Genomic DNA, 27184 nt, shown 5'->3' on the forward strand with positions numbered 1-27184 from the left:
ATCACCTCATCCAGGAAGTGCAAGAGGTCAGGGAACTCTCTCCCCTAGCCAAGAGAAGCCATGAGGGACTATGTTGTGATGGACAGTGCTTGCTGGCCCAGATACGACGCCTTTCCCATGGTCTTCACAACCCACATACCAGGAGATTCCCTCAGGCGCCTACACCACCAGGGTCCCTGGTTTCAGGCACAAAACTGGGCAGCCATTTGAGCAGACACTGAGCTAGCTGCAGGAGTTTTTTTGTACCCCAGTGGCACCTGGAATGCCAGTGAGACAGAACTGTTCGCTCCCCTGAAAAGAGGGCTGAAGCCAGGGAGCCAAGTGGTCTTGCTCAGCAGATCCTGCACCCACAGAGAACAGCAAGCTAAGATTCACTGGTTTGAAATTCTCATTGCCAGCACAGCAGTCTGAAGTTGACCTGGGACGCTTGAGCTTGGTTGGGGGAGGGATGTCCACCATTACTGAGGCTTGAGTAGGTAGTTTTCCCCTCACAGTGTTAAGAAAGCTGCTGGGAAGTTCAGACGGGGTGGAGCCCACCGCAGCACAGCAAAGCCACTGTAGCCAGACAGCCTCTCTAGATTCCTCCTCTCTGCGCAGCGCATCTTTGAAAGAAAGGCAGCAGCCCTAGTCAGGGGCTTTTAGATCAAACTACCATCTCCCTGGGACAGAGCACCTGGGGGTAGGGGCAGCTGTGGGTGCAGCTTCAGCAGACTTAAACGTCCCTGCCTGCCAGCTCTGAAGAGAGCAGTGGATCTCCCAGAACAGCAATCAAGCTCTGCTAAGGGAGACTGCCTCCTCAAGTGGGTCCCTGACCCCAGTGCCTCCTGATGGGATGAAGCTTCCAGAAGAAGGAGTAGGCAGCAATCTTTGCTGTTCTGCAGGCTTCTCTGGTGATGCCCAGGCAAACAGGGTTTGGAGTGGACCTCCAGCAAACTCCAACAGACCTGGAGCCTGACTGTTAGAAGGAAAACTAACAAACAGAAAGCAATAGCATCAACATCAACAAAAAGGATGACCATGCAAAAGCTCCATCTGAAGGTCACTAACAGCAAAGACCATAAGTAGATAAATCCAAGAAGATGAGGAAAAACCAGCACAAAAGGCTGAAAATTCCAAAAACCAGAATGCCTCTTCTCCTCCAAAGGATCACAACTCCTTGCCAGCAAGGGAACAAAACTGGACAGAGAATGAGTTTGATGAATTGGCAGAAGTAGGCTTCAGAACGTGGGTAATAAAAAGCTCCTCTGAGCTAAAGGAACATGTTCTAACCCAATGCATGAAAGCTAAGAACCTTGATGAAAGACTAAAGGAATTGCTAATTAGAATAACCAGTTTAGAGAAGTATATAAATGACATGATGGAGTTGAAAAACACAGCACAAGAACTTTGTGAAGCATGCACAAGTGTCAACAGCTAAATCAATCAAGGGGAAGAAAGGATATCGGAGATCGATTACCAACTAATGAAATAAAGCATAAAGACAAGACTAAGGAAAAAGCATGAAAAGAAACAAACAAAGCCTGCAAGAAGTATGGGACTATGTAAAAAGACCAAACCTACATTTGATGGTGTACCTGAAAATGATGGGGAGAATAGAACCAAGTTGGAAAACACACTTCAGGATATTATCCAGGAGGACTTCTCCAACATAGCAAGACAGGTCAACATTCAAATTCAGGAAATACAGAGACCACCACAAAGATACTCTTCGAGAAGAGCAACCCCAAGACACATAATCGTTAGATTCACCAAGGTTGAAATGAAGGAAAAAATGTTAAGGGCAGTCAGAGAGAAAGGTCAGGTTACCCACAAAGGGAAGCTCATCAGACTAACAGCAGATGTCTCTGCAGAAACCCTACAAGCCAGAAGAGAGTGGGGGCAAACATTCAACATTATTAAAGAAAATAATTTTCGACCCAGAATTTCATATCCAGCCAATCTAAGCATCATAAGTGAAGGAGAAATAAATCCTTTAGAGACAAGAAAACACTAGGGATTTTGTCACCACCAGGCCTGCCTTACAAGAGTCCTGAAGGAAGCATTTAATGTGGAAAGGAAAAACTGGTACCAGCCACTGCAAAAACATACCAAAATGTAAAGACCAATGACACTATGAAGAAACTGCATCAACTAATGGGCTAAACAACCAGCTAGCATCATAATGACAGGATCAAATTCACACATAACAATATTAACCTTAAATGTAAATGGGCTAAATGCCCCAATTAAAAGACACAGACTGGCAAATTGCATAGAGTCAAGACCTGTTGGTGTGCTGTGTTCAGGAGACCCATCTCAAGTGCAAAGACAGACATAGGCTCAAAATAAAGGGATGGAGGAATATTTACCAAGCAAATGGAAAGAAAGAAAAAAAAAAGCAGGGGTTGTAATCCTAGTCTCTGACAAAACAGAGTTTAAACAAACAAAGACAAAGAAGGGCATTACATAATGGTAAAGGGATCAATGCAACAAGAAGAGCTAACTATCTTAAACATATATGCACCCAATACAGGAGCACCCAGATTCATAAAGCAAGTTCTTAGAGACCTACAAAGAGACTTAGACTCCCACACAATAATAGTGGGAGACTTTAACACCCCACTGTCAATGCTAGACAGATCAACGAGACAGAAAATTAACAAGGATATTCAGGACTTGAACTCAGCTCTGGACCAAGCAGGCCCAATAGACATCTACAGAACTCTCCACTCCAAATCAACAGAATATACGTTCTTCTCAGCACCACATTGCACTTATTCCAAAATTGACCACACAATTGGAAGCAAAACACTCCTCAGCAAAAGAATGGAAATAATAATTAATAGATGCAGAAAAGTCCTTTGATAAAATTCAACACCCCTTCATTCTAGAAGCATTCAATAAACTAGGTATTAATGGACCATATCTCAAAATAGCTGTTTATGACAAATCCACAGCCAATATCATACTAATGGGCAAAAACTGGAAGCATGCCCTTTGAAAACTAGCACAAGACAAGGATGCCCTCTCTTACCACTCCTATTCAGCACAGTATTGGAATTTCTGGCCAGGGCAATTAGTCAAGAGAAAGAAATAAAGTGAATTCAAATAGGAAGAGAGGAAGTCAAATTATCTCCATATGCAGATGACATGACTGTATATTTAGAAAACCCCATCATCTCAGCCCCAAAACTCCTTAAGCTGATCAGCAACTTCACCAATGTCTCAGGATACAAAATCAGAGTACAAAAATCAGAAATATTTCTATACACCAATAATAGACAAACAGAGAGCCAAATCACGAGTAAATTCCCATTCACAATTGCTACAAAGAGAAAAAAGTACCTAGGAATCCAACTTACAAGGGATGTGAAGGACCTCTTCAAGGAGAACTACAAACCATTGCTCAAGAAAATAAGAGAGGACACAACAAACGAAAAAACCTTTCATACTCATGAATAGGAAGAATCAATATTGTAAAAATGGCCATACTGTCCAAAGTAATTTATAGATTCAATGTTATTCCTATCAAGCTACCATTGACTTTCTTCACAGAATTAGAAAAAAATACTTTAAATTTCATATTTCATATGGAGCTAAAAAAGAGCCCGTATAGTCAGGACAATCCTAAGCAAAAAGAACAAAGCTGGAGGCATGATGCTACCTGATTTCAAACTATACTATGAGGCTACAGTAACCAAAACAGCATGGTACTGGTACCAAAACAGATATATAGACCAATGGAACAGAACAGAGGTCTCAGAAATAACATCACACATCTACACATCTACAAATAACATCACACATCTACACACATCTAACATCACACATCTACAATTTGTCAGCTTTGATAAACCTGACAAAAACAAGCAATGGGGAAAGGATTCCCTCTTTAATAAATGGTGTTGGGAAAACTGGCTAGCCATATGCAGAAAACTGAAACTGGACCCCTGGCTTACATCTTAAACAAAAATTAACTCAAGATGGATTAAAGATTAAACATAAGACCTAAAACCATAAAATCCCTAGAAGAAAACCTAGGCAATACCATTCAGGACATAGGCATGGGCAAAGACCTCATGACTAAAACACCAAAAGCAATTGCAACAAAAGCCAAAATTGACAAATGGGATCTAATTAAACTAACGAGCTTCTGCACAGCAAAAGAAACTATCATCAGAGTGAACAGGCAACCTACAGAATGAGAGAAAATTTTGGCAATCTATCCATCTGACAAAGGGCTAATATTCAGAATCTACAAGGAACTTAAACAAATTTACAAGAGAAAAACAAATGACCCTATCAAAAAGTGGGTGAAGGATATGAACAGACACTTTTCAAAAGAAGACATTTATGCAGCCAACAAAGATATGAAAAAACGCTCATCATCAGTGGTCTTTAGACAAACACAAATCAAAACCACAATGAGATACCATTTCATGCCAGTTAGAATTACGATCATTAAAAAGTCAGAAAACAACAGATGCTAGAGAAGATGTGGAGAAACAGGAATGCTTTTACACTGTTGGTGGGAGTGTAAATTAGTTTAACCATTGTGGAAGACAGTGTGGTGATTCCTCAAGGATCTAGAATAGAAATACCATTTGACCTAGCAATCTCATTACTGGAATATATACTCAAAGGATTATAAACCACGCACACATATGTTTACTGTAGCACTATTCACAATAGCAAAGACTTGGAACCAACACAAATGCCCATCAATGATAGAGTGGATAAAGAGAATGTGGCACATATACACTATGGAATACTATGCAACCATAAAAAAGAATGAGTTCATGTCCTTTGCAGTGACATGGATGAAGCTGGAAGCCATCATTCTCAGCAAACTAATACAGGAAGAGAAAACCAAACACTGCATGTTCTCACTGCATGTTCTCTCTCATGAGTGAGAGGGAATGGGAGGGATATCATTAGGACAAATAACTAGTGTAGACGACAGGTTGATGGGTGCAGTAAACCACCATGGCCTGTGTACACCTATGTAAAAAACCTACCCATTCTGCACATGCTAAAAAAAAAGAAAAGAAAAAAATACATAAATACATCATACATTTATCCACCTAAACACAGACTAAAAGCTTAATAAATATTGAGGTAATGTATGAATCAAGCTGCTCTTCCAGAATCATAAGAATCATTATCTCCAACTTTCTAAGGTCAGAAACTTGATTTTACAAAATTACTTAGTAGACAGACTCCAGAGAACTGAGTCATATAACTAAGTATTATAAGAGAATAATGCACGAATGTATATAGGTCAGGTTATGGGTATGAGTATATAAGATTGATTCAGTAATTAATTATAGTAGCTTTTACTTGCTTATAGAAACGGGCAGATGTATTTGGGAAGCACGTTTATAGTTCATAATGTAGTTCAGTGTTCATTCAATTAGAGGTATTGCATTATCTTAAGGTAATTTTTGTGATTAAGTATAGCCCTCTAAAGAACAAACACCATTTCCCTGAAATGGAGTTGGACTAGAATTTATATACACTTCCAGAGTTTGAGTCCCAGCTTCAAAATTTCTCCAGTTCTTTCTTACTTTAAATTCACCAATGGCTAAAATAAATGTAAAACTCTGTAACATTATGTTAATCAGTTACAGAGTTTACAATTTATGGACATTTCGGGAAATATTTTATATCCAAAGAAAGTAATTGTAAAAAAGTATGGTGTCAAGAAAGTCATTTTTTTTTTTTTGTTTTGCTTTTGATTTTCTTTTCTTTTCTCTTTTTTTTGAGACAGGGTCTCACCATGTCACTCAGGCTCGAGTGCAGTGGCATGATCATGGCTCACTGCGGCCTTGACCTCCCAGGCTCAAGTGACCCTGTCTCCCAAGTAGCCAGGATCACAGGTGCATGCTACCATGCCCAGCTAACTTTCTAGTTTTTTGTAGAGATGGAGTCTTGCTATGTTGTGACTGGTGTCAAACTCCCGACCTCAAGCAATCCTCCCATCTTGGCCTCCCAAAGTGCTGGGATTACAGGTGTGAGCAACCATGCCTGGCCAAAGAAAGTCATTCTTTCATATACTTTAACATCCTAAACTTTCTCATCTTTGCCTCTTTTTTTTTTTTTTTTTTTTTTAATTTATTTATTATTATTATACTTTAAGTTGTAGGGTACATGTGCATAACGTGCAGTTTTGTTACATATGTATACTTGTGCCATGTTGCTGTGCTGCACCCATCAACTCGTCATTTACATCAGGTATAACTCCCAATGCAATCCCTCCCCCCTCCCCCCTCCCCATGATAGGCCCCGGTGAGTGATGTTCCCCTTCCTGAGTCCGAGTGATCTCATTGTTCAGTTCCCACCTATGAGTGAGAACATGCGGTGTTTGGTTTTCTGTTCTTGTGATAGTTTGCTAAGAATGATGGATTCCAGCTGCATCCAAGTCCCTACAAAGGACGCAAACTCATCCTTTTTGATGGCTGCATAGTATTCCATGGTGTATATGTGCCACATTTTCTTAATCCAATCTGTCACTGATGGACATTTGGGTTGATTCCAAGTCTTTGCTATTGTGAATAGTGCTGCAATAAACATACGTGTGCACGTGTCTTTATAGCAGCATAATTTATAATCCTTTGGGTATATACCCAGTAATGGGATGGCTGGGTCATATGGTACATCTAGTTCTAGATCCTTGAGGAATCGCCATACTGTTTTCCATAATGGTTGAACTATATTGGGTATATCTTGCTTTTGTGGTCTGTAGCCCACACTATTCACTGCTTTCAAAGAAGAGGAAAAGAAGTAGGTTAGTCACTTAAAGTTTAGCCACTCTAGAAAAAACAATCAAAGAAACTTATACTTTGTTTTTTTCCAATGCTAGATTTGCTCTAGAGATAAAATACTTGTTAACATGGTGTAGGTATATGGAAAGATGAGTGATAAGAAGACTGACCTGTTCTATTGTCCCTTCCTGAATGTGAATATAATGATTAAATGATTACCTCTGTCCAAAAAGATAAGGTTACAAAGCAGAAAATGGCTAGAAGGTTAGAGAAACATGTCTACCATGAAGATATTTTGAGGGGGAAGAGGCTGAATATAGAACACAGAATAGTTTTGAGCAGAATACTGTACACTGGATATCTTAAGAGAGATGATTTTAGTAAAGAAGAACTATCAGTAGTTGTAAAATGAATTAAAGAAACAGCAAAATAAATCTTCAAACTCTAAAATGTATTCTTTAAACTCTAAAATGTAGCCTTAATAAATGATTATTTATTATTTATCATTAATAATCATGTATTATCTATTAATCATGTATATGGTTACATAAAAAATAGAAATGCACTTTAACGGGAAAACACTAACTCTAGACTTTCTGACTAGAGATTCAAAATGACCTATAGAAACACACATTTTTGGATATTTTTCACTTTATTGAATTATTTTGTTCTTTTCCTATCTATATTCCTATTTTTTATCAATGTCAGTGCCTTTTCTTCTCCTTATAAACAATTATTTGTTGTTGTTAAGCCCTGAGGAGGCGCTTTAAAAGATGATGATGGGAACCAAATGATGTGTGGCTAAAGTGTCTAAATAACATTTTTTAAAGTGTAATTAGCTCCCTTTCTGAACTATGTAGCATTGTCTGAAGGAAGGAGGTTAATGGGGAGGGGCAAGTTCTTACTTGTCTGGAATAGATGTATACGGAAAGATGTATATATTCTCTCCTCCAACCCACCCCCTCCACAAAATCACTCCAATTATGCCAATTGTAAATTTATTTAGTTTAACAAGCTCCTACACTCAGAGATGCCAAAAACCCTAGAATAATTATTCCCGTCAATCACGGGTAGGTAAGTTTTATTTAATCTGGGTGTATCTATTATTAGTTGAGATTTTTTATAAACCAGTTTTATGTAGGCAGAATAGTTTTACAAGAAAACCAAACAAAGCCTTTGGGCATGTATTCTCCAGTTCAACAAAAGACCTACCATTCTTTAGTGTCTGATACTTATCTCTTTTAACCATTATGCCCAATTGGTCTCTCACGGCAGGTGTCATGCCCTGTTTGAAGAATATTTTGCTCTGTTTGGAGAATAAAGCTAAGTTGGGCAGAGCCTGATATTTGAGGAGGGTAAGGTTAGGTGGGTGGTCATGAGTAGAAACATAAAATACCAAAAAATGTCAAAAAAATATAAATAGAAAATGGTATGGAAAGGGATCAGTGAAAGACTTTACTGACAATGTAATTCTTTGGCCTACTCCAAAGCTGATCATATCATTCCTGCTTTGTTGTCAAATGTATGATACTCAGGCAAGTCTGGAATATGAAAACCCTCAGGCTATCCTAGCTGAGCCTCCTACAGTCATGGTATCCTCAGTTCAACTCAACAGGTCTCCATTTGGTCACTAACTATCCCCTAATTTCCACAGGTAAAGAAGAGAGAAAAGCAGAGAAAGAGGAAAGAAACGGAGAGCTACATTCCAGTTAGTGGCTACGGGTAGGAAAGTTGGACATTTATTCTTTTCTTCCCTTGCCATCTTATTTTGAGAAATCCAAATTCCAGGATGCAATAAATACACATGGGCACACACACACTCACACATATAGTGCTCCAAACAAATATGGGTTAGCTAAAGACATATAAGACTGTTAATGAAAATGCTGGAATGAATTTGCATCAGTAATTTTAAGAGAATTCTTGGTTTGTTTTGTTCTAAAGTATGCCAAAAGGTATTTTAATCTGAGAATCACACATTTTCATATCTATACTATCAATAATTTTAACTATAATCCATATTGACTCAATATTACAGTCATGAAATCTACAGAATAACATATATGTCACAAATAAATATATATCATTGGGAATATAGCATGATTTAGGAAATATTTCTCCAAATTGTGCTCCATGGAATATTGTTCCATGGAATGAATGATAACTTATGCTACACACACACACACACACACACACACACACACACACACTTTAATGATTAAATAGGACTGGCTACATAATTTGTAGGGCCCCGTGAAAAATGAAAGTATGAGTCCCTTTGTTAAAAAAGCATTAAGAATTTCAAGACGGTGACTGCAGAGAATGAAAGCAATAATGGGTCTCTTCTCTTTTTTTCTTTTCTTTTTTCTTTTGAGACGGAGTCTTGCTGTTTCCTGGGCTGGAGTACAGTGGCATGATCTCAGCTCACTGCAACCTTCGCCTCCCGGGTTCAAGCGATTCTCCTGCCTCAGCCTCCCAAGGAGCTGGGATTACAGGGGGCTGCCACCATGACCAGCTAATTTTTGTATTTTTAATAGAGACGGGGTTTCATCATGTTGGCCAGGCTGGTCTCAAACTCCTGACCTCGTGATCCACCTACCTAGGCCTCCCAAAGTGCTGGCATTACAGGCCTGAGCCACCACGCCCAGCCAAAAATGGGTCTTTTCTAAGCATGGGCCCTATGTGACAGCACAGGCTGCACACCCTTGAAACTAGCCTTGGTGAAATTGTGTAAGAAATGCTGGGTTAAAAAATGTCAAACAGATTTCTTTGCAGCAAGACTTCTTATAGCCTTTTATATACTAATGTGTACTGTGATCCTTCAGGAGGTTCACATACTGTATAAAGGTCCTCAAATATATTTGACCAAAGCTCTTTTGAATTATTATTTTAGCAGGATCATCTTGTAGGACCAATGTTCCACAGAACACACATTGTAAAAGGTAGCTCAGGCTGTGCAAACAGGTTATAAAATCAATTTGTTAGTCATAAATCACTATATATTTCCCATTTTGTGGCATTTTCCCCATATTTGGAATGAGGTAACTAGAGATAATTATAGATGCAAATGGTGTGTATTCACTAAATCTATTGTCCTTCACTATTTGGTCTTTTACCATTTGGAGAGTCAACTCAGTGGCCAAACATCACAAATGTTTTCTGGGCCAGGGCACTAGAGATGGTCTGATTGAGACTGTATCACAAGCCAACTTATTTTTCCCCTTTATTTTGTCAATTCAGAGGAAGTAACATCCTTACTTACCATTACCCAGTTCCCAAGAAATGTTGTACTTTTTGCTGGCGCTGTACTTCAACAGACTCAGGGCACTAGAACTGTTCCAGGAGTTATTGGGATTACGACGCAGTGCATTTAGAGCAAATATCAGGTGGAGTCCAGAGCAATCAGCAAAGTTATAAAGTTTGTCTAGAGACCTGGCTGGGAAGAAGCAAAGAAAGGCTTGTAACTTTCAAATCAACATTCCAACAAAAGGAAAATAGTAGCTAATATAAAAAGCCTTTCTATGAGCTTCCCACTAATAAGGAATAACACAGACAGGCTTCTAAAAGGGACTATTACCTCTTGGTCTGAGTACATTTCAAGGTGACGTTCAGAAAGCAGCAGACAGGGCCGGGCGCGGTGGTTCACACCTGTAATCCCAGCACTTTGGGAGGCCAAGGTGGGTCAATCACCTAAGGTCGGGAGTTCAAGACCAGCCTGACCAACTTGGAGAAACCCCGTCTCTACTAAAAATACAAAATTAGCCGGGCGTGGTGGTGCACGCCTGTAATCCCAGCTATTCAGAAGGCTGATGCAGGAGAATTGCTTGAACCTGGGAGGCAAAGGTTGCGGTGAGCAGAGATTGCACAATTGCACTCCAGCCTGGGCAACAAGAGCAAAACTCCGTCTCACACACACACACACACACACAAAAAGAAAAAAAAAAAAAAGCAGCAGCAGATAGATTTCCAGAGGTTGCAAATTGGCAACCAGATCTAGTCTGTCATATATTTTATTTAACAAAAAGTTGAATTGTTGATGTTTAAAAATGGGAAGATTTCACAAAGTAGCTGAATTTCTTAATTTTTCTAGAAAAGTCAGACAATATGGCACTGCTAGGTCCATATTCCTACAGGACATAGTAGGAATAATAGTCAGGGTACAAGGCCAGGAAGGATGACTGGCTGGTGAGTCTTGGAAAACAGCTCAGCCTAGTATGATTTCCAAAACTTTTCACTCAAGTCCAGATTTCTAATACTTCTGACAATGGAAATACTATGACCACTATTAGAAATATGTTCATTGCCAGGCGCGGTGGCTCACGCCTGTAATCTCAGCACTTTGGGAGGCCGAGATCGGGGGATCACGAGGTCAGGAGATCGAGACCATCCTGGCTAACACAGTGCAACCCCGTCTCTACCAAAAATTAGCTGGGCATGGTGGCGGGCGCCTGCAGTCCCAGCTACTCGGGAGGCTGAGGCAGGAGAATGGTGTGAACCTGGGAGGCAGAGCTTGCAGTGAGCCGAGATCATGCCACTGCACTCCAGCCTGGGCAACAGAACGAGACTCCATCTCAAAATAAATAAATAAATAAAATAAATTTAAAAAAAAGAAATATGTTCATTATCAGGTTGATCCCAGATACCATCAACTCTATCACCATGTGTCTCTTATTTATCCCATTCCTTCATTTCAATTGCCACCATTCTTTTTCTGGCTGTCATTTACACTTGGATAACTTACTACGATTTCTGTACTTGCCTGTCTACTTCCGGATTCTTCCCATTCAGCCAATTCATCTTCCCCTAGTAACTCTCAGCCAGTTTTACTCAATCCTCAAAACCCTAGTGGATTTTCAAGACCATTTCCTTCCTTAATTCAAGGCTTCTACAACTCACCCATAATTTCCCCCTCAACTTTAGGCCTCCCTATTTCTCTTAATGAACTCTTTGTTGATGTCAGCCAGTTTATTTGTTAGGGAACTCCTTGCCCCATTGACCTTTGTTCTAATATTCTCCGTATTTGTCATGCTCTTATTCCTTTTTAAAACATATCCATATTTTACTTGTCCTTTTACACAGTGTATCCCAAGGTATGGATAACATGACTTCAGGTAGTAAACAGTTTTAAAAAGCTTCTTAGATTAATAATTACATAGAAGAGTTTACATTAACCTGTATTCATTAAACGTAAAGCAGAGTTTCTCAAATAGGGTTCTGTGAAACACTAGGGTTCCACAAGAGGTCACCAGAGGTTCTGCAAGAGATGATGCAGAGTGTCCAAGTTGCCCGATTAGCAATTTTTTTTATAGATCTTTTAGTCCTTTAAAAAGGAATCATTATCATTGGGTTGAGTATTTTATCAGTTTTTGAAGCAGGATATGGGAGGACTGCCATGTTCATCTTCTTATGTATACAAGAAAGTATTTCTTAAGAAGCACCAAGAACAAGGACAGAAATTGTCTCATTTCAGTTGGAAATAAAATGGATGTAAACCTATATCATACTCTACCCAGAATTGAGTAACTGGGCAACAACAACAACAAAAGGAATAAATTTCACATTCAGGAAATACATTTAATTATTATTTTTAGTTCCAAAATAACAATTAAAATTGCAATGCATTTATAGCTTAGTAAAGTGATCATGAAACCAGTATATTATAATTTTATAATTATCTATATGCTATTAGGTAAAAAAATAATTTTTTTCAAAGTCTCATATAAAATTGTATCACAGGCCATAATTTTATTCATATTGCTTTGATATATAGTTTTACTTGCTTTACTATTCAACCTCATTAATACATTTTTATATTCAAAATAATATTAAAGTGAATTCATAACCTTTATTTAAATTAAACCTAATAAACCTACCTTTAGAAAAATTTGATCCCATTGTGGCTTAAACTAGTTACTTAACAAAAACAAATTATGTTTACCTTATAAGATTTTCAAATTTATGAAAAGGAAATAATGAAATTAATTTCAAGAAAGACAGTTAACTACTCTTTTTTTATTTTCAATAACAGTTGTCTAAAAAGTCATTTTTAGTTTTAAATAGGACTTGCATTTACCATACCTCAGTAGTATTGATACAACAGAAATCTGTTTTAAGACTTTGAGGCCCACTTGTATAAGATACAATAAAAACCAGTAGGATTTTTTTGAAAAAGAAAAACTGAAGTTTCTTTTATCTATACCATTAGAACTGGTATCCTTTGTGGAGAGAGGGAAACTATGCAAAAAAGAGGTTAAGAAACTGGCCAAACTAAACAGCTTTTAAAGAAAATATAACTCTCTGTTTAACAGAGCATTTGCAATATTGGATAATTATATATTTACAACTAAATAGTCACTCTAATATACTATGAGCTTTAGATATAATACTTTTATCCAGAGGTTTCCCTGATTTTTGAGAATTATATTATAGATTACTAAAAAAATAATTTGAGTATTATAAGATCAACAGAGGTCCATTTTTAAGTCCTCTAATATTCATGTCATGAAAGTTATATTATTTTATCAGGAAAAAACTCAATATTCAATTAAATAACATTTTGTTCATCCATAGTTGCAACAACATCTTATAATCTATTAAGCATGCAATAAAATTACTTATTTTCATAATTTTTGGTTTCATTTATATATTAAAATCCAAATCAAATGTTTGCATCAAAATGTAATATGAATGACTGATATTCCTTTTGGATAGATTGATCCCATTTAAGTGGTCTTTTTCTAAAACTAATTATTTCCATATAATGAGTATTTACTGTATATGTTTCATATGTATTAGAAACACAAACACACATCAAACACAAAAGCATATCAAACCTGTGATTTCATGGATTTGATGGTTTAAGGCAAGGAAAAATGTATTTATGAAAAAAATGTGTCAACATGAAGAGCAGTATGGGAGAAACAGTATGGATAGTTTGTTCACATAGCAAAAATTGGGAACTAGAATGCTAAAAGTTTGGGAAATACTTCTTTAAGAATAAGTTTAAGTCCTGCCTCTTCCATGACGCCATTCCTGAACACACCAACCTCCTGAAAGTGATTTCAACTTTCTCTAAACTCCAGAGCTATACCATTTTTTGGCATCTCACTCCTCTGTGACATGATATTATCTTGGGATTTGCTTCTCGATTTATTCACTTCTCCAGAGTGAATGACTTGTTTTCCCAGTTAAACTGTGACATTTCTTAAGTCTGGTACCATATCTTATATCCTTCATAGCATCTACCACACAGCAATTTTCTGCCTTAATATTATGCCAAAGAGTTCTCAAGGCCCAAATCCTTTTTGTTGCATAAAAGTGGTCTATAAGAAGTAGAAAGGGACAAAAGAGACATTTGTCTAAAATAATTATTGCTAGGCTTGTCGCAGTGGCTCACGCCTGTAATCCCAGCACTTTGGGAGGCTGAGGTGGGTGAATCACCTGAGGTCAGGAATTCGAGAGCAGCCTGACCAATATGGTGAAACCTGTCTCTACTAATGATACAAAAAAATTAATTGGGCGTGGTGGCACACGCCTGTAATCTCAGCTACTCTACTCCGGAGGCTGAGGCAGGAGAATCGCTTGAATGTGGGAGGTGGAGATTGCAGTGAGCCAAGATCATGTCATTGCACTCCAGCCTGGGTAACAAGAATGAAAATAAGTCTCAAAAAGAATAATTATTGCTAATCTATGAAACATGTTATACAGTTTATTAGAAAAGTACTTATATTTGAATATAGAGAATTTAGTAGATACTCAAGACATGTAATCTCCCTTAGAACATTTGCTCAGGTTCCATCAAAGCAAGTAGATACCCAAAGATGACTTTCTACTCCCTCTACCAGAGGGGGCCAATACCTCTATGTTTTCTAGTCAGGGTGCATTAACATTTCACCAGCATATAATTCTACGAAGCATTGGGTAGTAGGCAGTTGAAGATGAGGAGCTGGGACTTGAGAAAGATGTAAAAGTATATAGGCTTGGGTGTCACTCAGTGCTGACAGTTGATGCTGTGAAAGTTCTTGAGATTTCTGAAGGGCAAGGTGGCTGAAGAGAAAACCTTAAGAAATGTCCACATATAAGGGTCATGGAGAACAACAATAACAACAACAAACAGAGAAGAAGAAGAACCCAGATATGCCGTCTTAAGGAACCCAAAAGAAGAGAGTTGAAGGAGGTGCTGTTTCATAATCGTAGGTGTTCATGACAAACTGAGGAGCAAAAGGACTGAGAAAAAAAAAAAAGAAATTAGATTTAGGGTGTGATGAGAACTTAAAGAATGAGTAGATGAACAAGGAATAGATTCTGATACATTCAACTCACTTATTGAAGTTCTGTGGTGATAAAAGGAAGAAAAGAAACAAAATAGTAATGAGAGAAATACCAGATTTTTTTTAAAAAAATTCAAGATCCAAGAAAAGCCACCTCTTTAATAAAGCTAATCTCAGTTTTCTATTAGGAAAATGTAGATAAGGGTCAATGAATTCACACTAAGATATGAATGACAGATTATTTCTCTTAGTTTCCCTAGGACTTGACACTTTAAAAACCAAACAGACAAGCAATCCAACAAACAAAAAATTGGACATTCATTAACTTATTAATTTATTCAACAGATATTTATTAAGCACTTACTATGTGACAGGAACTATTATACACCATATATATCTGCATGTATACATATATACATGCATATATATATATCTGTATATATACATATATACAAGAAGATTATATAGTATATAATAGTGCCAGCTCTATGATGGTGCAAAACCAATGCACGTTCAGCAGAAATCGTACTTCAAGTACTCATACAACCATTTTGTTTTTCACTTTCAGTATAGTATTCAATAAATTACTTGAGATATTTTATACTTTATTGTAAGATAGGCTTTCAGTTAGATGATTTCGCCCAACAGTAGGCTGATGTAAGTGTTCTGAGAGCATTTAAGGTAAGCCAGGCTAAGCTATGATGCTAAGTAGGTTAAGGTGTATTAAATGCATTTTTGACCTACGATAGTTTCAACTTATGATGAGTTTATTGAGACATAACCCCATCATAAGTTGAGGAGCATCTGCATGTGGTATATATACACATACATGTATATATACATGTGTATATATATACACACATACATGTGTATATGTGTGTATATACACACATACATGTGTATATATATACACACATATACATGTGTATTATATACATACACACACACACACACTTATACACACATTTATATTGCAATGAGCAAAACAGAAAACAGGCCCTACCCTCATGGAGGTAACATTTAATGTGGCGGGGGAAGTAAAGCAGGGTAGGAGATAGTATAGAACCAATATTAGCTAGTATGCTATTTTAGATAAGCATCACAATTAAGGTATCATTTGATCAGAGACCCAGTGGAAGGAAGGGAGCAAGTCAAGTAGATAACTATGGAAAGAATTCCAGGCAGAGGGTCCCAGAGTAAGGGCAAAGGTCCAAGACAGGTGTGAGACTGATGAATGTGAAGAACACTGAGAGGCTGGTGTAGCTGCCCCAGAATGAATGAGAGGGAGAGCAGTAGGAGATGAGATCACAGTGGTAGCAGGGCTATGTCGTGTAGGGCCTTATTGGTCATTATAAGAACTTTGGCTTTTGCCCTCATTGACATAGAAGCCATTAGATGGTTTTGAATATGACCCAACTCACATTTTAAAATCATCACTCTGGCTACTGAGCTGAAGAGACTGAAGGAGGTGGGAAGAGTAAGGGTGAAAGCAAGGAAATTAGGAATCTATAGCAATAATTGAAGCAAGGGATCATTGTGGCTTGGACCAGGGTGGTAGCAGCAGAGTGGTAGAAGTGGTTGGTTTCTGGGGATGTTTTAAAGGTTGAGCCTGTAAGATCTGCTGAATGATTGGAATATGGTGCATGAGAAAAAAAGAGTCAAGAAACTCTGAAGTTTTTGGCTTAAGCAACAGAAAGATAAAGTTGCTATTTATGAAGGAAGTGTGAAAGATTGGGAGAAGAGAGAAGGAGAAGGCCAAGATGAGAATTTGGGTTTGGGGCATGTTGAGTTTGTAATGTCTTTAGATGTATAGGTAAAGAATTTGAGTGGGCAGAATATGCAAATCCAGAGTTAAGTGGTGAGATGTGGATGGAAAGTATAAAGCTGACTAAGCAACACATTTTCAAAGGTTGGGAGAGGTAGAGAACCTTTCACTGGAAAGAAGAGAGACAGGAGCTGTCACAGGGATCTTCCAGTTTACAGATGCCAATGTCATCAACGTGGCTTAGTTTCCCTCCCAGCTCTTCCCCTTCTTCCCTTTAATGCTGAGCATCTACTTGAGTCTCACCTTCCTTGATTCCCTATTCAGGATTAACTTCCCACCTTTTTATCCTACTTTTGTTACATATTTCCCTCAAAGTCACAGCTATCCTACTTTTCCCTCCATTATTTGACAGAGACTATAAACATTTTCTTCATGTTTTATAAGCTACTATGCAAACAAAGCTTATAGACATGGCCCCAGCCCTCACTTTCCAAATTGATGGCCCCCTCTAAGCTCCTCTTCCATAGAAATGATGGAGCCGTAGCTGTTACCTGGGAATTAAATTGGCACAAATTTTTACCAGACTAGTGTTTGAGACCAAGTATATGCAAGTATCACACAGAAAACATAGTTAATTTGTTTTAAGGACTCAGTTCAATACTGTTTTTTTCTTAATTGGCAAAAATAACTCTAATACCCCTTTGTGACTATTTTATTCTTTTGCAACCTTCACATGAAGAAAGAGTGTTTTTTCTGTGTGGTTAAGAACTTGGGCACATGATCCAGACCCTTAGCTCTTGGAAGACAGTGCTGTTGACTCCAGAAGGAAAAATGGGTGCCTATAGAACAGCGTCAACTTATTCTAATTGTGAGCATGTGAGAATATGTACAGATCAAGTCATATGAACAACAAAATGTAGAGACTGGACATACTTGAACAGAATACAATACCTTGATGTTAGGCCTCTGAGGACAGCTTCCCCATAATTCCCCAAGAGGAAAAAACATGCAATGGAAAGGGGCCTATTTGGAGTTGGACTAATACTAGGGATGACATCTTAAGTATTGAGTTATTAAGAAGCTTTAATGTGTTGTGATAGAACTCAAGAAGCAAAATCAGAAGCCAAAACTACTGAGAAGTTAAAATTTAAGGGTTTACTTCTGTGGAAAGATTTCTTTAAAAAATAAGACTTTAATGCTATTGCTTAACTCTTCTACATAAACTCTGTTCTTTTTTAAACACAATTCTCAATCTTTCTATGAGTCTATTCTATGTATCTTTTGGAGGGAACAGGCTCCCTTCTCACTGCTCTTAATACAACCTTGCATTTGGTTGTAGTGAGACAAAGAACATTTGAATTCTTCTTATCTAGGTTCATGAAAGGAATTTTCAGGCTCTGAAAAATAAACACTATTATGAAAAGGATAGAAAAATATGTGACTGTGACAAAGACACATTCTGTAAGGAAAAAAGTCATAAAAACTTGGAAACAAAAGAGCTGCATAAGAAAGTCAAGTCCAATATGAAATAAACTAAAATGTGATATAGTCTTAAGCAGTCAAAAGAGTACAAAGTAAAGAGAGATAATTTGACCTTGAGGATAGGAAGGTTCTTTGAGTAGTCTATGGGTTTTAATATTAGATATACAGTGGAAAATGTTAACCTAACACAGATCTTGTCCCAACAGTAAATGACATTTATATTGTCATAATTATATAAATACTTTTTATTGCTTTTTGATATGTAGCTACTTTCTGCAGAAAAGTATAAATAATTTAACTGGGATTACAGAACAAAATGTAATAACACCAATGATAAAGTAAAAATAAATGTGTTACTGAAAATTGCAAGAATCTTGAAAGGGGGTAGGGGAAATAGATAAAAGGGCATCAGTATTAATATTCTCATCTTACAGAGCTGTAAAAGCATCAAGAAATACTGTCAAAAGACCAAAAAGATATCTGCACTCCCATGTTTATCACAGCACTATTTACAGTAGCCATGACATGGAATCAGCCTAAGTGTCCATCAACAGATGAATGGATAAAGAATACGTAGCATACATACACAATGGAATAATACTCAGCCATAAAAAGAAAAAAATCCTGCCATTTGTGACAACATGGATGAACATGGAGGACAGTACGTGAAGTGAAATAAGCCAGGCACAGAAAGACAAATACTGCATGATTTTACTCATATGTGGAATCTAAAATAAGTTGATCTCAAAGAAGCAGAGAGTAGAATGGTGGATACCATATGCTGAGGACTTTAGTTGGGAGGTGGGGATGAGGAGGTGTTGATTAAAGGATACATAATTACAGTTACATAGGAGGAATAATTTCCAAGAGATCTATTGTAGAGCAAGGCAACTACAGTTAATACATTGTATTCTGTAAAAACGTAAAGAGAACAGATGTTATGTATTCTCACTACAAAAATGATAACTATGTGAGAAAAAAAGTCAGGTAATGACAAGTGCTGGTGTGGGTAAGAGAAATTGGAACCCTTTGCATTGCTGGTGGGAATGTAAAATGCTGCAGCCTCTGTGGAAAACAGGGGTGGTTTCTCAAAAAGCTAAATCTAAAATTACCATATGATTCAACAATTTCATTCCTAGGTATATATCCAAAAGAACTGACAGTGGGGACTCAAAAGGATACTTGTACTTCAATGTTAATAGCGGCATTATTCACAATAGTCAAAAAGATGGAAAAAGTCAAGTGTCCATTACTAATAAATATATAAACAAAATGTGGTATATCAATACATTGGAATATTATTCACCCATAAAAAGGAATGAAGCACTTTTGCTGGCACCTTCCATCAGAGTGTTGTGGCCAGCAGACTGGAAACATATTGGCCCCTCCAGAACAGCAAGTGCTTAACCTCAGGGGCCAGAGGACAAAGCCTTGGGCCTGGTACCAGCCCCCAGAGTTAGAGCATGCAGCCCAGAAATGCTTAGCTGAGCCTTAGCCCCTGAAATCCAGAAAGGAAACCAGTCAGCTGAATCCAGCTTATACCACAGTCAAACCTTCAAGGGCATCAAATAATATAAAAGCAAAAAAACCCTATCCAAATGACAGTGACTTCAAAATTAAAGGAACATCAGCACCCACAGATGAGAAAGAACCAGTAAAGGAACTCTGGCAACTCAAAAAGCCAGAGTGTCTTCTTACCTCCAAAGACCACACTAGCTTCCTAGCAAGGTTCTTAACCAGGCTGAAATGGCTGAAGTGAGATATAGAATTCAGAATCTGGATTGCAATGGAGATCATTGAGATTCAGGAGAAAGTCAAAACCTAATCTAAGAAATCTAAAGAATCCAATAAAATGATACAAGACCTGAAAGATGAAATAGTCATTTTAAGAAAGAACCGAACTGATCTGATAGAGTTGAAAAACTCACTACAAGAATTTCATGATATAATCTGGAAGTATTAACAGCAGAATAGATCAAGCTGAGGAGAGAATCTCAGAGCTTGAAGGCTAGTTCTCTGAATCAAGTCAATCAGACAAACATAGGGAAAAAAGAATACAAAGTAATGAACAAAACCTCTGAGAAATATGAGATTATGAAAAAGACCAAATCTATGACTCACTGGCATTCCTGAAAGAAGGAGAGAGAGAGAGAGCAAGCAACTTGAAAAACATATTTGAGGATTTTCCCCATGAAAACTTCCTCAACCTCGCTATAGAGGTTGACATTTAAATTTAGGAAATTCAGAGAACCCCTGTAAGATACTATCCAAGAAAACCATCTCCAAGGCACACAGTCATCAGATTCTTCAAGGTCAATGTGAAAAAAATATATATTAAAAGCAGCTACAGAGAAAGGGTGGGTCACCTACAGAGGGAACTTTATCAGGCAAACAGCAGACCTTTCAGCAGAAACTCTATGAGCCAGAAGAGATTGGGCACCTGTAGTCAGCATTCTTAAAGAAAAAAAATTCTAACCCTAAATTTCTTTTATTTAAGAATGCTGACTACAGGTGCCCAATCCAGCCAAACTAAGATTCATAAGCAAAAGAGAAATAAAATCCTTTTCAGACAAGTAAAAGGTAAGGGAATTTGTTACCACCTGACCTTCCTTAAAAGAGGTTCTTAAGGGAGTACCAAACATGAAAATAAAAGACTGTTTTACTGGTCGTTACAAAAACACACTTGATTGACACTATAAAGCAACTACCCAATCAAGTCTGCATAAACATCAGCTAATAACAAGGTGACAGGATCAAATCTATACATGTCAATGGTAACCATGAATGTAAATCAGCTAAATGCCCCACAAAAAAGGCACAAAGTGGCAAGTAGGATAAAGAAGCAAGACCCAACTGTATGCTGTATTCAAGAGACCCATCTCACATGCAATGACTCATAGGCTTAAAGTAAAGAGATGGGGAAAAATCTACCAAGCAAAGAGAAAACAAAAAAGAGTAAGGGTTGCTATTCCAATTCAAGACAAAATGGACTTTAAACCAACAATGATCAGAAAAGACAAAGAAAGGCATTACATAACAAAAAAAGGGTCATTCAACAAGAAGACTTAAATATCCTAAATATACATGCACTCAACACTGGAGCACCCAGATTCATAAAACAAGTTCTTAGAGAACTATGAGGAGATTTAGATACCCACACAATAATAATGGGGAATTTCAACACCCCACTGACAGTATTAGATCATCAAGGCAGAAAACTCCAAAGATATTTGGGAACTAAAACTCAGCCCTTGACCAAATGTACCTAACAGATATCTACAGAACACTCCACCCAACAACAACAGAATATACATTCTTCTCATTTGCACATGGCACATATTCTATAATAGACCACATGCTCTGTCATAAACCAATTTTCAAAAAATTAAAAAAAAATCATATCACCCACCCTCTCAGACCACAGTGCAATATAAATAGCAATGAATACTAAAAAGATCTCTTGGCCGGGTGTGGTGGCTCATGCCTGTAATCCCAGCACTCTGGGAATCTGAAGAGGGCGGATCACGATGTCAAGAGATCGAGACCATCCTGGCTAACATGGTGAAACCCCATCTCTACGAAAAATACAAAAATTAGCTGGGCATAGTGGCGCATGCCTGTAATCTGAGTTACTCAGGAGGCTGAGGTAGGAGAATTGCTTGAACCAGGCAGCTGGAGGTTGCAGTGAGCCAAGATGGTGCCACTGCACTCCAGTATGGCAACCGAGCGAGACTCTGTCTCAAAAAATAAAAAACAAAACAAACAAACATAAATATAAAACAAAATAAAAAACAAAACAAAAAAGATCTCTCGAAACCATATAATTACATGGAAATTAAACAACCTGCTCCTGAATGACTTTTAGGTAAGCAATGAAATTAAGGCAGAAATCAAGAAATTCTTTAAAACTAATGAAAACAAAAATACAACATACCAGAATCTCTGGGACACAGCTAAAGCAGTGTTAAGAAGAAAGTTTATAGCACTAAACACCCACATGAAAAAGGTAGAAATGTCTCAAATTAACAACCTAACATCACACCTAGAGGAATAAAGTAAACAAGAGTAAACCAATGCCAAAGCTAGCAGAAGAAAGTAAATAACCAAAATCAGAGCTGAACTGAATGAAATTGAGATGTGAAAAACCATACAAAATATCAATAAAACTAAAAGTTTGTTTTTTGAAAGAATAATATTGATAGACCACTAGCTAGACTAATAAAAAAATGAAAGAAAGAAGATTCAAATAGACACGATCAGAAATGACAAAGGGGACATTACCACTGAACCCACAGAAATAATAATTAAAAAAACCCTCAGAGACTATTATGAACACCTCTATGCACACAAACTAGAAAATCTAGAAGAACTGGATAAATTCCTGGAAACATACAACCTCTCATGATTGAACAAGGAATAAATTGAAACCCTGAACAGATCAATAACAAGTTCTAAAATTGAATCCGTAGTTACAAGCCTACCAACCAAAAAAAAAAAAAAAAAAAAGGCCCTGGACCAGAAGGATTTACAGCCAAATTCCACCAAACATATAAAGAAGAGCAGGTACCAATCATACTGAAACTATTCCAAAACATTCAGGAGAAGAACTTCTTCTCTGACTCATTCATGAGGCCAGAATCATTCTGGTACCAAAACCTGGCAGAGACAAAACAAAAAAAGGAAACTTCAGGCCAATGTCTGTAACGAACATAGATGCAAAAATCCTCAACAAAATACTAGCAAACTAATCTGGCAGCACATCAAAAAGTTAATCCACCACAATCAAGTAGGCTTTATTTCTGGGATGCAATGTTGCATATTAATACACAAATTAATAAATGTGATTCATCACATAAATAGAACAAAAAACAAAACCCACATAATCATCTCAATAGACACTGAAAAGGCTTTCCATAAAATTCAACATCCTTCATGTTAAACACCCTCAACAAAGTAGGCATCAAGAAATATATCTCAAAATAATGAGAGCCATCTATGACAAACCCATGGCCAGTAATATACTGAACAGACAAACACTAGAAGCATTTCCCTTGAGAACAAGAACAAGATAAGAATGGTCACTCTTAGCACCTCTATTCAACATAGTACTGGAAGTCCTAGTCAGAGCAATCAGATAAGAGAAAGAAACAAAATGCATCTAAATGAGAAGAGAGGAAGTTCAAATGATCTCTCTTCACAGACAATATGATTCTATACCTAGAAAACCCTAAAGACTCCACAAAAAGGCTCCCAGAATGGATAAACAACTTCAGTAAAGTTTCAGGATACAAAATCAATATAAAAAAATAGTAGGATTTCTATACACCAACAATGTCCAAGCTGAAAGCCAAATCAAAAATGCAATCCCATTCACAATAGCCACAAAAAAATTATAAAACGCCTAGGAAGACCGTTAACCAGGGATATGAAAGATCTCTACACCAAGAATTACAAAACCCTGCTGAGAGAAATTAGAGACAACACAAATATTAATAAATGGAAAAATATTTCATGCACATGGATAGTAAGAATCAATATTGTTAAAATAGCCATACTGCCCAAAGCAATTTACAGATCCAATGCTATTCCTATCAAACTATCAAGGACATTTTCCATAGAAGTAGAAAAAAAAATTTTTTAATTCATATGGAACAAGAAAGAGCCCAAATAGCCAAAGCAATCCTAAACAAAAAGAACAAAGCCAGAAGCATCACCTTACCTGACTTCAAATTATACTACAAAGCTACAAAAACCAAAACAGCTTAGTACTGGTACAAAAACTGACAAATAGGCCAAAGGAATGGTTACAATACTGAGAAATAAAGCTGCACATCTACAACCATCCAATTTTCAACAAATGTGACAAAAACAAGCAATGAAGAAAAGACTGCCTATTCAATAACTGGTGCTGGGATAACTGTCTAGCCATATGCAGAAAATTGAAACTGAACCCCTTCTTTCCACCATATAAAAAATCAACTCAAGATGGGTTAAAGATGTAAATGTAAAATGTAGAACTATAAAAACCCTAGAAAAAGACCTAGGATATAGCATTCTGGACATATGCCCTGGCACAGATTTCACGATGAAAACTCCAAAAGCAATTACAAAAAAAAAAAAAAGAAAATTGACAAATGGGACCTAATTAAACTAAAGAGCTTCTGCACAGCCAAAGAAAACTATCAGCAAAGTAAACAGATAACCTACAGAATGGGAGAGAATATTTGCAATGAATGTATCCAAAAAAGGTCTAATATCCAGAATATATAAGGAACTTGAACAAATTAACAAGCAAAAACCAAACAATCCCACTAAAAATTGGGCAAAGGGCATGAGCAGACACTTCTCAAAAGAAGACATACACATGGCCCACAAGCATATAAAGAAATGCTCAACGCATCACTAATCATTAGAGAAATGCAAATCAAAACCACAATGAGACATCATGTCATACCAGTCAGGATGGCTATTATTAAAATGTCAAGAAATAACAGATGCTGGTGAGGTTGTGAAGAAAAATGAATGCTTATACACTGTTGGTAGGAATGCAAATTAGTTCAGTCATTGTGGGAAGCAGTTTGGAGATTTCTCAGATAATTTAAAACAGAACTACCATTTGACACAGTAATACCTTTACTGGGTATACACCCAAAGGAATATAAATTATTCTACCATAAAGATACATGCATGCATATGTTCAATGCAGTGCCAGTCACAACAGTGAAGACCTGGAATCAACCTAAATGCCCATCAATGGTGGACTGGATAAAGAAAGTGTGGTACATATACAGCATGAAATACTATGCAGCCACAAAAAGAATGAGTTCACGTCCTTTGCAGCAATATGGATAGAGGTGGAGACCATTATCCTAAGTGAATTAATGCAGGAACAGAAAACCAAACGCTGCACATTCTCACTGACATGTGCAGTGAGTAGTATACATGGACACAAAGAAGGGAAAAATAGACACCAGGGCCTACTTGAGGGTAGAGTGTGGGAGGAGGGTGAGGATGGAAAAACTACCTATTGGGTGCTATGCTTATTACCCGAGTGATGAACTAATTGGTATGCCAAACACTCATGACACACAATTTACCCATGTAACAAACCTGCATATGTATCCTCTGAACCTAAAATAAAAGTTGGAAGAAAAAGTAATTGCCCAGACCAATGTCAATACACTTTTCCCCTGTGATATCTTCTAGTAGTTTTACAAGTTTTGGGTCTTATTGTTTTCATTTTTCATCCATTTTGAATTACATTTTGCATATGGTGTTAGATAAGGATCCAATTTCATTCTTCAGTGTGTGTATATCCAGTATCCCAACACCATATATTAAAGACATTATCTGTTCCCCATTGTGAGTTCTCAGCACCCTTGTTAAAGATCAGTTGACTAAAATGTGTGGGTTTATTGCTGGGTTCTCTGTTCTGTTACATTGGTCTGTATGTCTATTTTTATGCCAGAACCATTCTCTTTGTATTAGTTTAGCTTTGTAATAATATTTTGAAATCAGAGAGTGTGATGTCTCCAACTTTGTTCTTCTTGCTCAAGATGGCTTAGACTATTCGGGGTCTTTTGTGGTTCCATGTGAATTTTAGAATAGTATTTACTATTTCTGTGAAAAATGCCATTGGAATTTTGATATGAATAGAATTGAATCTGTAGATGGCTTTTTGTAGTAGTGACATTTTAACAATATTAATTATTTGAATTCATAAACATGGGTATCTTCCCATTTATTTGTATCATATTCATTTCTTTCATCAATGTTTTATAGTTTTTAGTATGCAAATCTTTCACCTTTTTGGTTAATTTTATTCTTAAGTATTTTGGTCTGATGCTATTGCAAATGGGGTTTTAAAAAATATCATTTTCAGATAGTTTGTTGTTAATATATAGAAACATTACTGACAATTGTATGTTGATTTTATATCCTGTAATCTGTACTGAATTCATTTATTTGTTCTAACAGTTTTTTAGTGAAGTCTTCAGGGTTTTGCCTATATAAAATGATGTCATCTGTAAACAGACAATTTCACCTTTTCCTTTTTATTAATAATTTGTTTATGATTTAGTCTTGTTAGGTTTTATTTCTTTTTTGTTGTCCACTTGGTCTGGATAGGACCTCTACTACTATGTTGAATATAAGTGGTAACAATGGACATCCTTGTCTTGTTTGTAATCTGAGAAGAAAAGCTTTTGGCTTTTCACAGTTGAATATGATTTTGGCTGTGGGTATATCATATATGACTTTTATCATGTTGAGATACATTCTTTGTATATCAATTCATTTAGAGTTTTATCATAAAGAATGTTGAATTTTATCCAATAATTTTTTTCTGCATCTATTGAGATGATCACATGGTTTTTGACCTTTAGTCTGTTAATATGGTATATCACATTTAGTGATTTGTGTATACTGAACAACTTGCATCTTTGGAATAAATCCCACTTGATCATGATAAATTTGTCTCTAATTGTGCTGTTAAACTTGCTTTGCTAGTATTATTGAGAATTTTTGCATTTTTGTTCATCAGCGATACTTTCCTATAATTTTCTTTTCTTTTGGTGACCTTGTCCAGCTTTGGTATTAGGTCTTTGATATCAGCTTTGGTATCACTAAAGCTGGTCTCATAAAATGGCTTTGGAAGTGTTCCCTCCTCTTCAATTTTTTGGATGACTTTGAGAAGGTTTGGTATTCATTCTTTAAATGTTTGGTAGAGTTCCCTTGTGAATCCATCTGGTCCTGGGCTTTACTTTGTTGGAATGTTTTTGACAACTGACAGAATCTTACTTATTATTGGTCTGTTCAGATTTTCTATTTGTTTATGGTTTAATCTTCATAGATTGTATGCTTCCAGAAATTTCTCCATTTTGTCTAGGTTATCCAATTTGTGGTGTACAATTGCTCGTAGCAGT

General features: G+C 36.9%; 1 protein-coding gene across 2 annotated transcripts in view; it reads right to left on the minus strand.

Annotated features, from left to right (window-relative positions):
• Positions 1-27184, minus strand: part of HPSE2 (heparanase 2 (inactive)) — a 792642-nt gene that overhangs the window by 281118 nt on the left and 484340 nt on the right. Inside the window, exon 4 of one of the 2 annotated variants that reach the window (XM_005566158.5) lies at positions 10006-10179. The exons of the other annotated variant lie outside the window; for it this stretch is intronic. Within the exon in view, the coding sequence (XP_005566215.1) occupies positions 10006-10179 (174 nt within the window). The remainder of the gene's footprint in view (positions 1-10005; positions 10180-27184) is intronic. 2 annotated transcript variants of the gene reach the window in all.

The sequence above is a fragment of the Macaca fascicularis genome, chromosome 9, assembly GCF_037993035.2.
Source record: "Macaca fascicularis isolate 582-1 chromosome 9, T2T-MFA8v1.1".
In the NCBI taxonomy this organism is placed as follows: domain Eukaryota; kingdom Metazoa; phylum Chordata; class Mammalia; order Primates; family Cercopithecidae; genus Macaca; species Macaca fascicularis.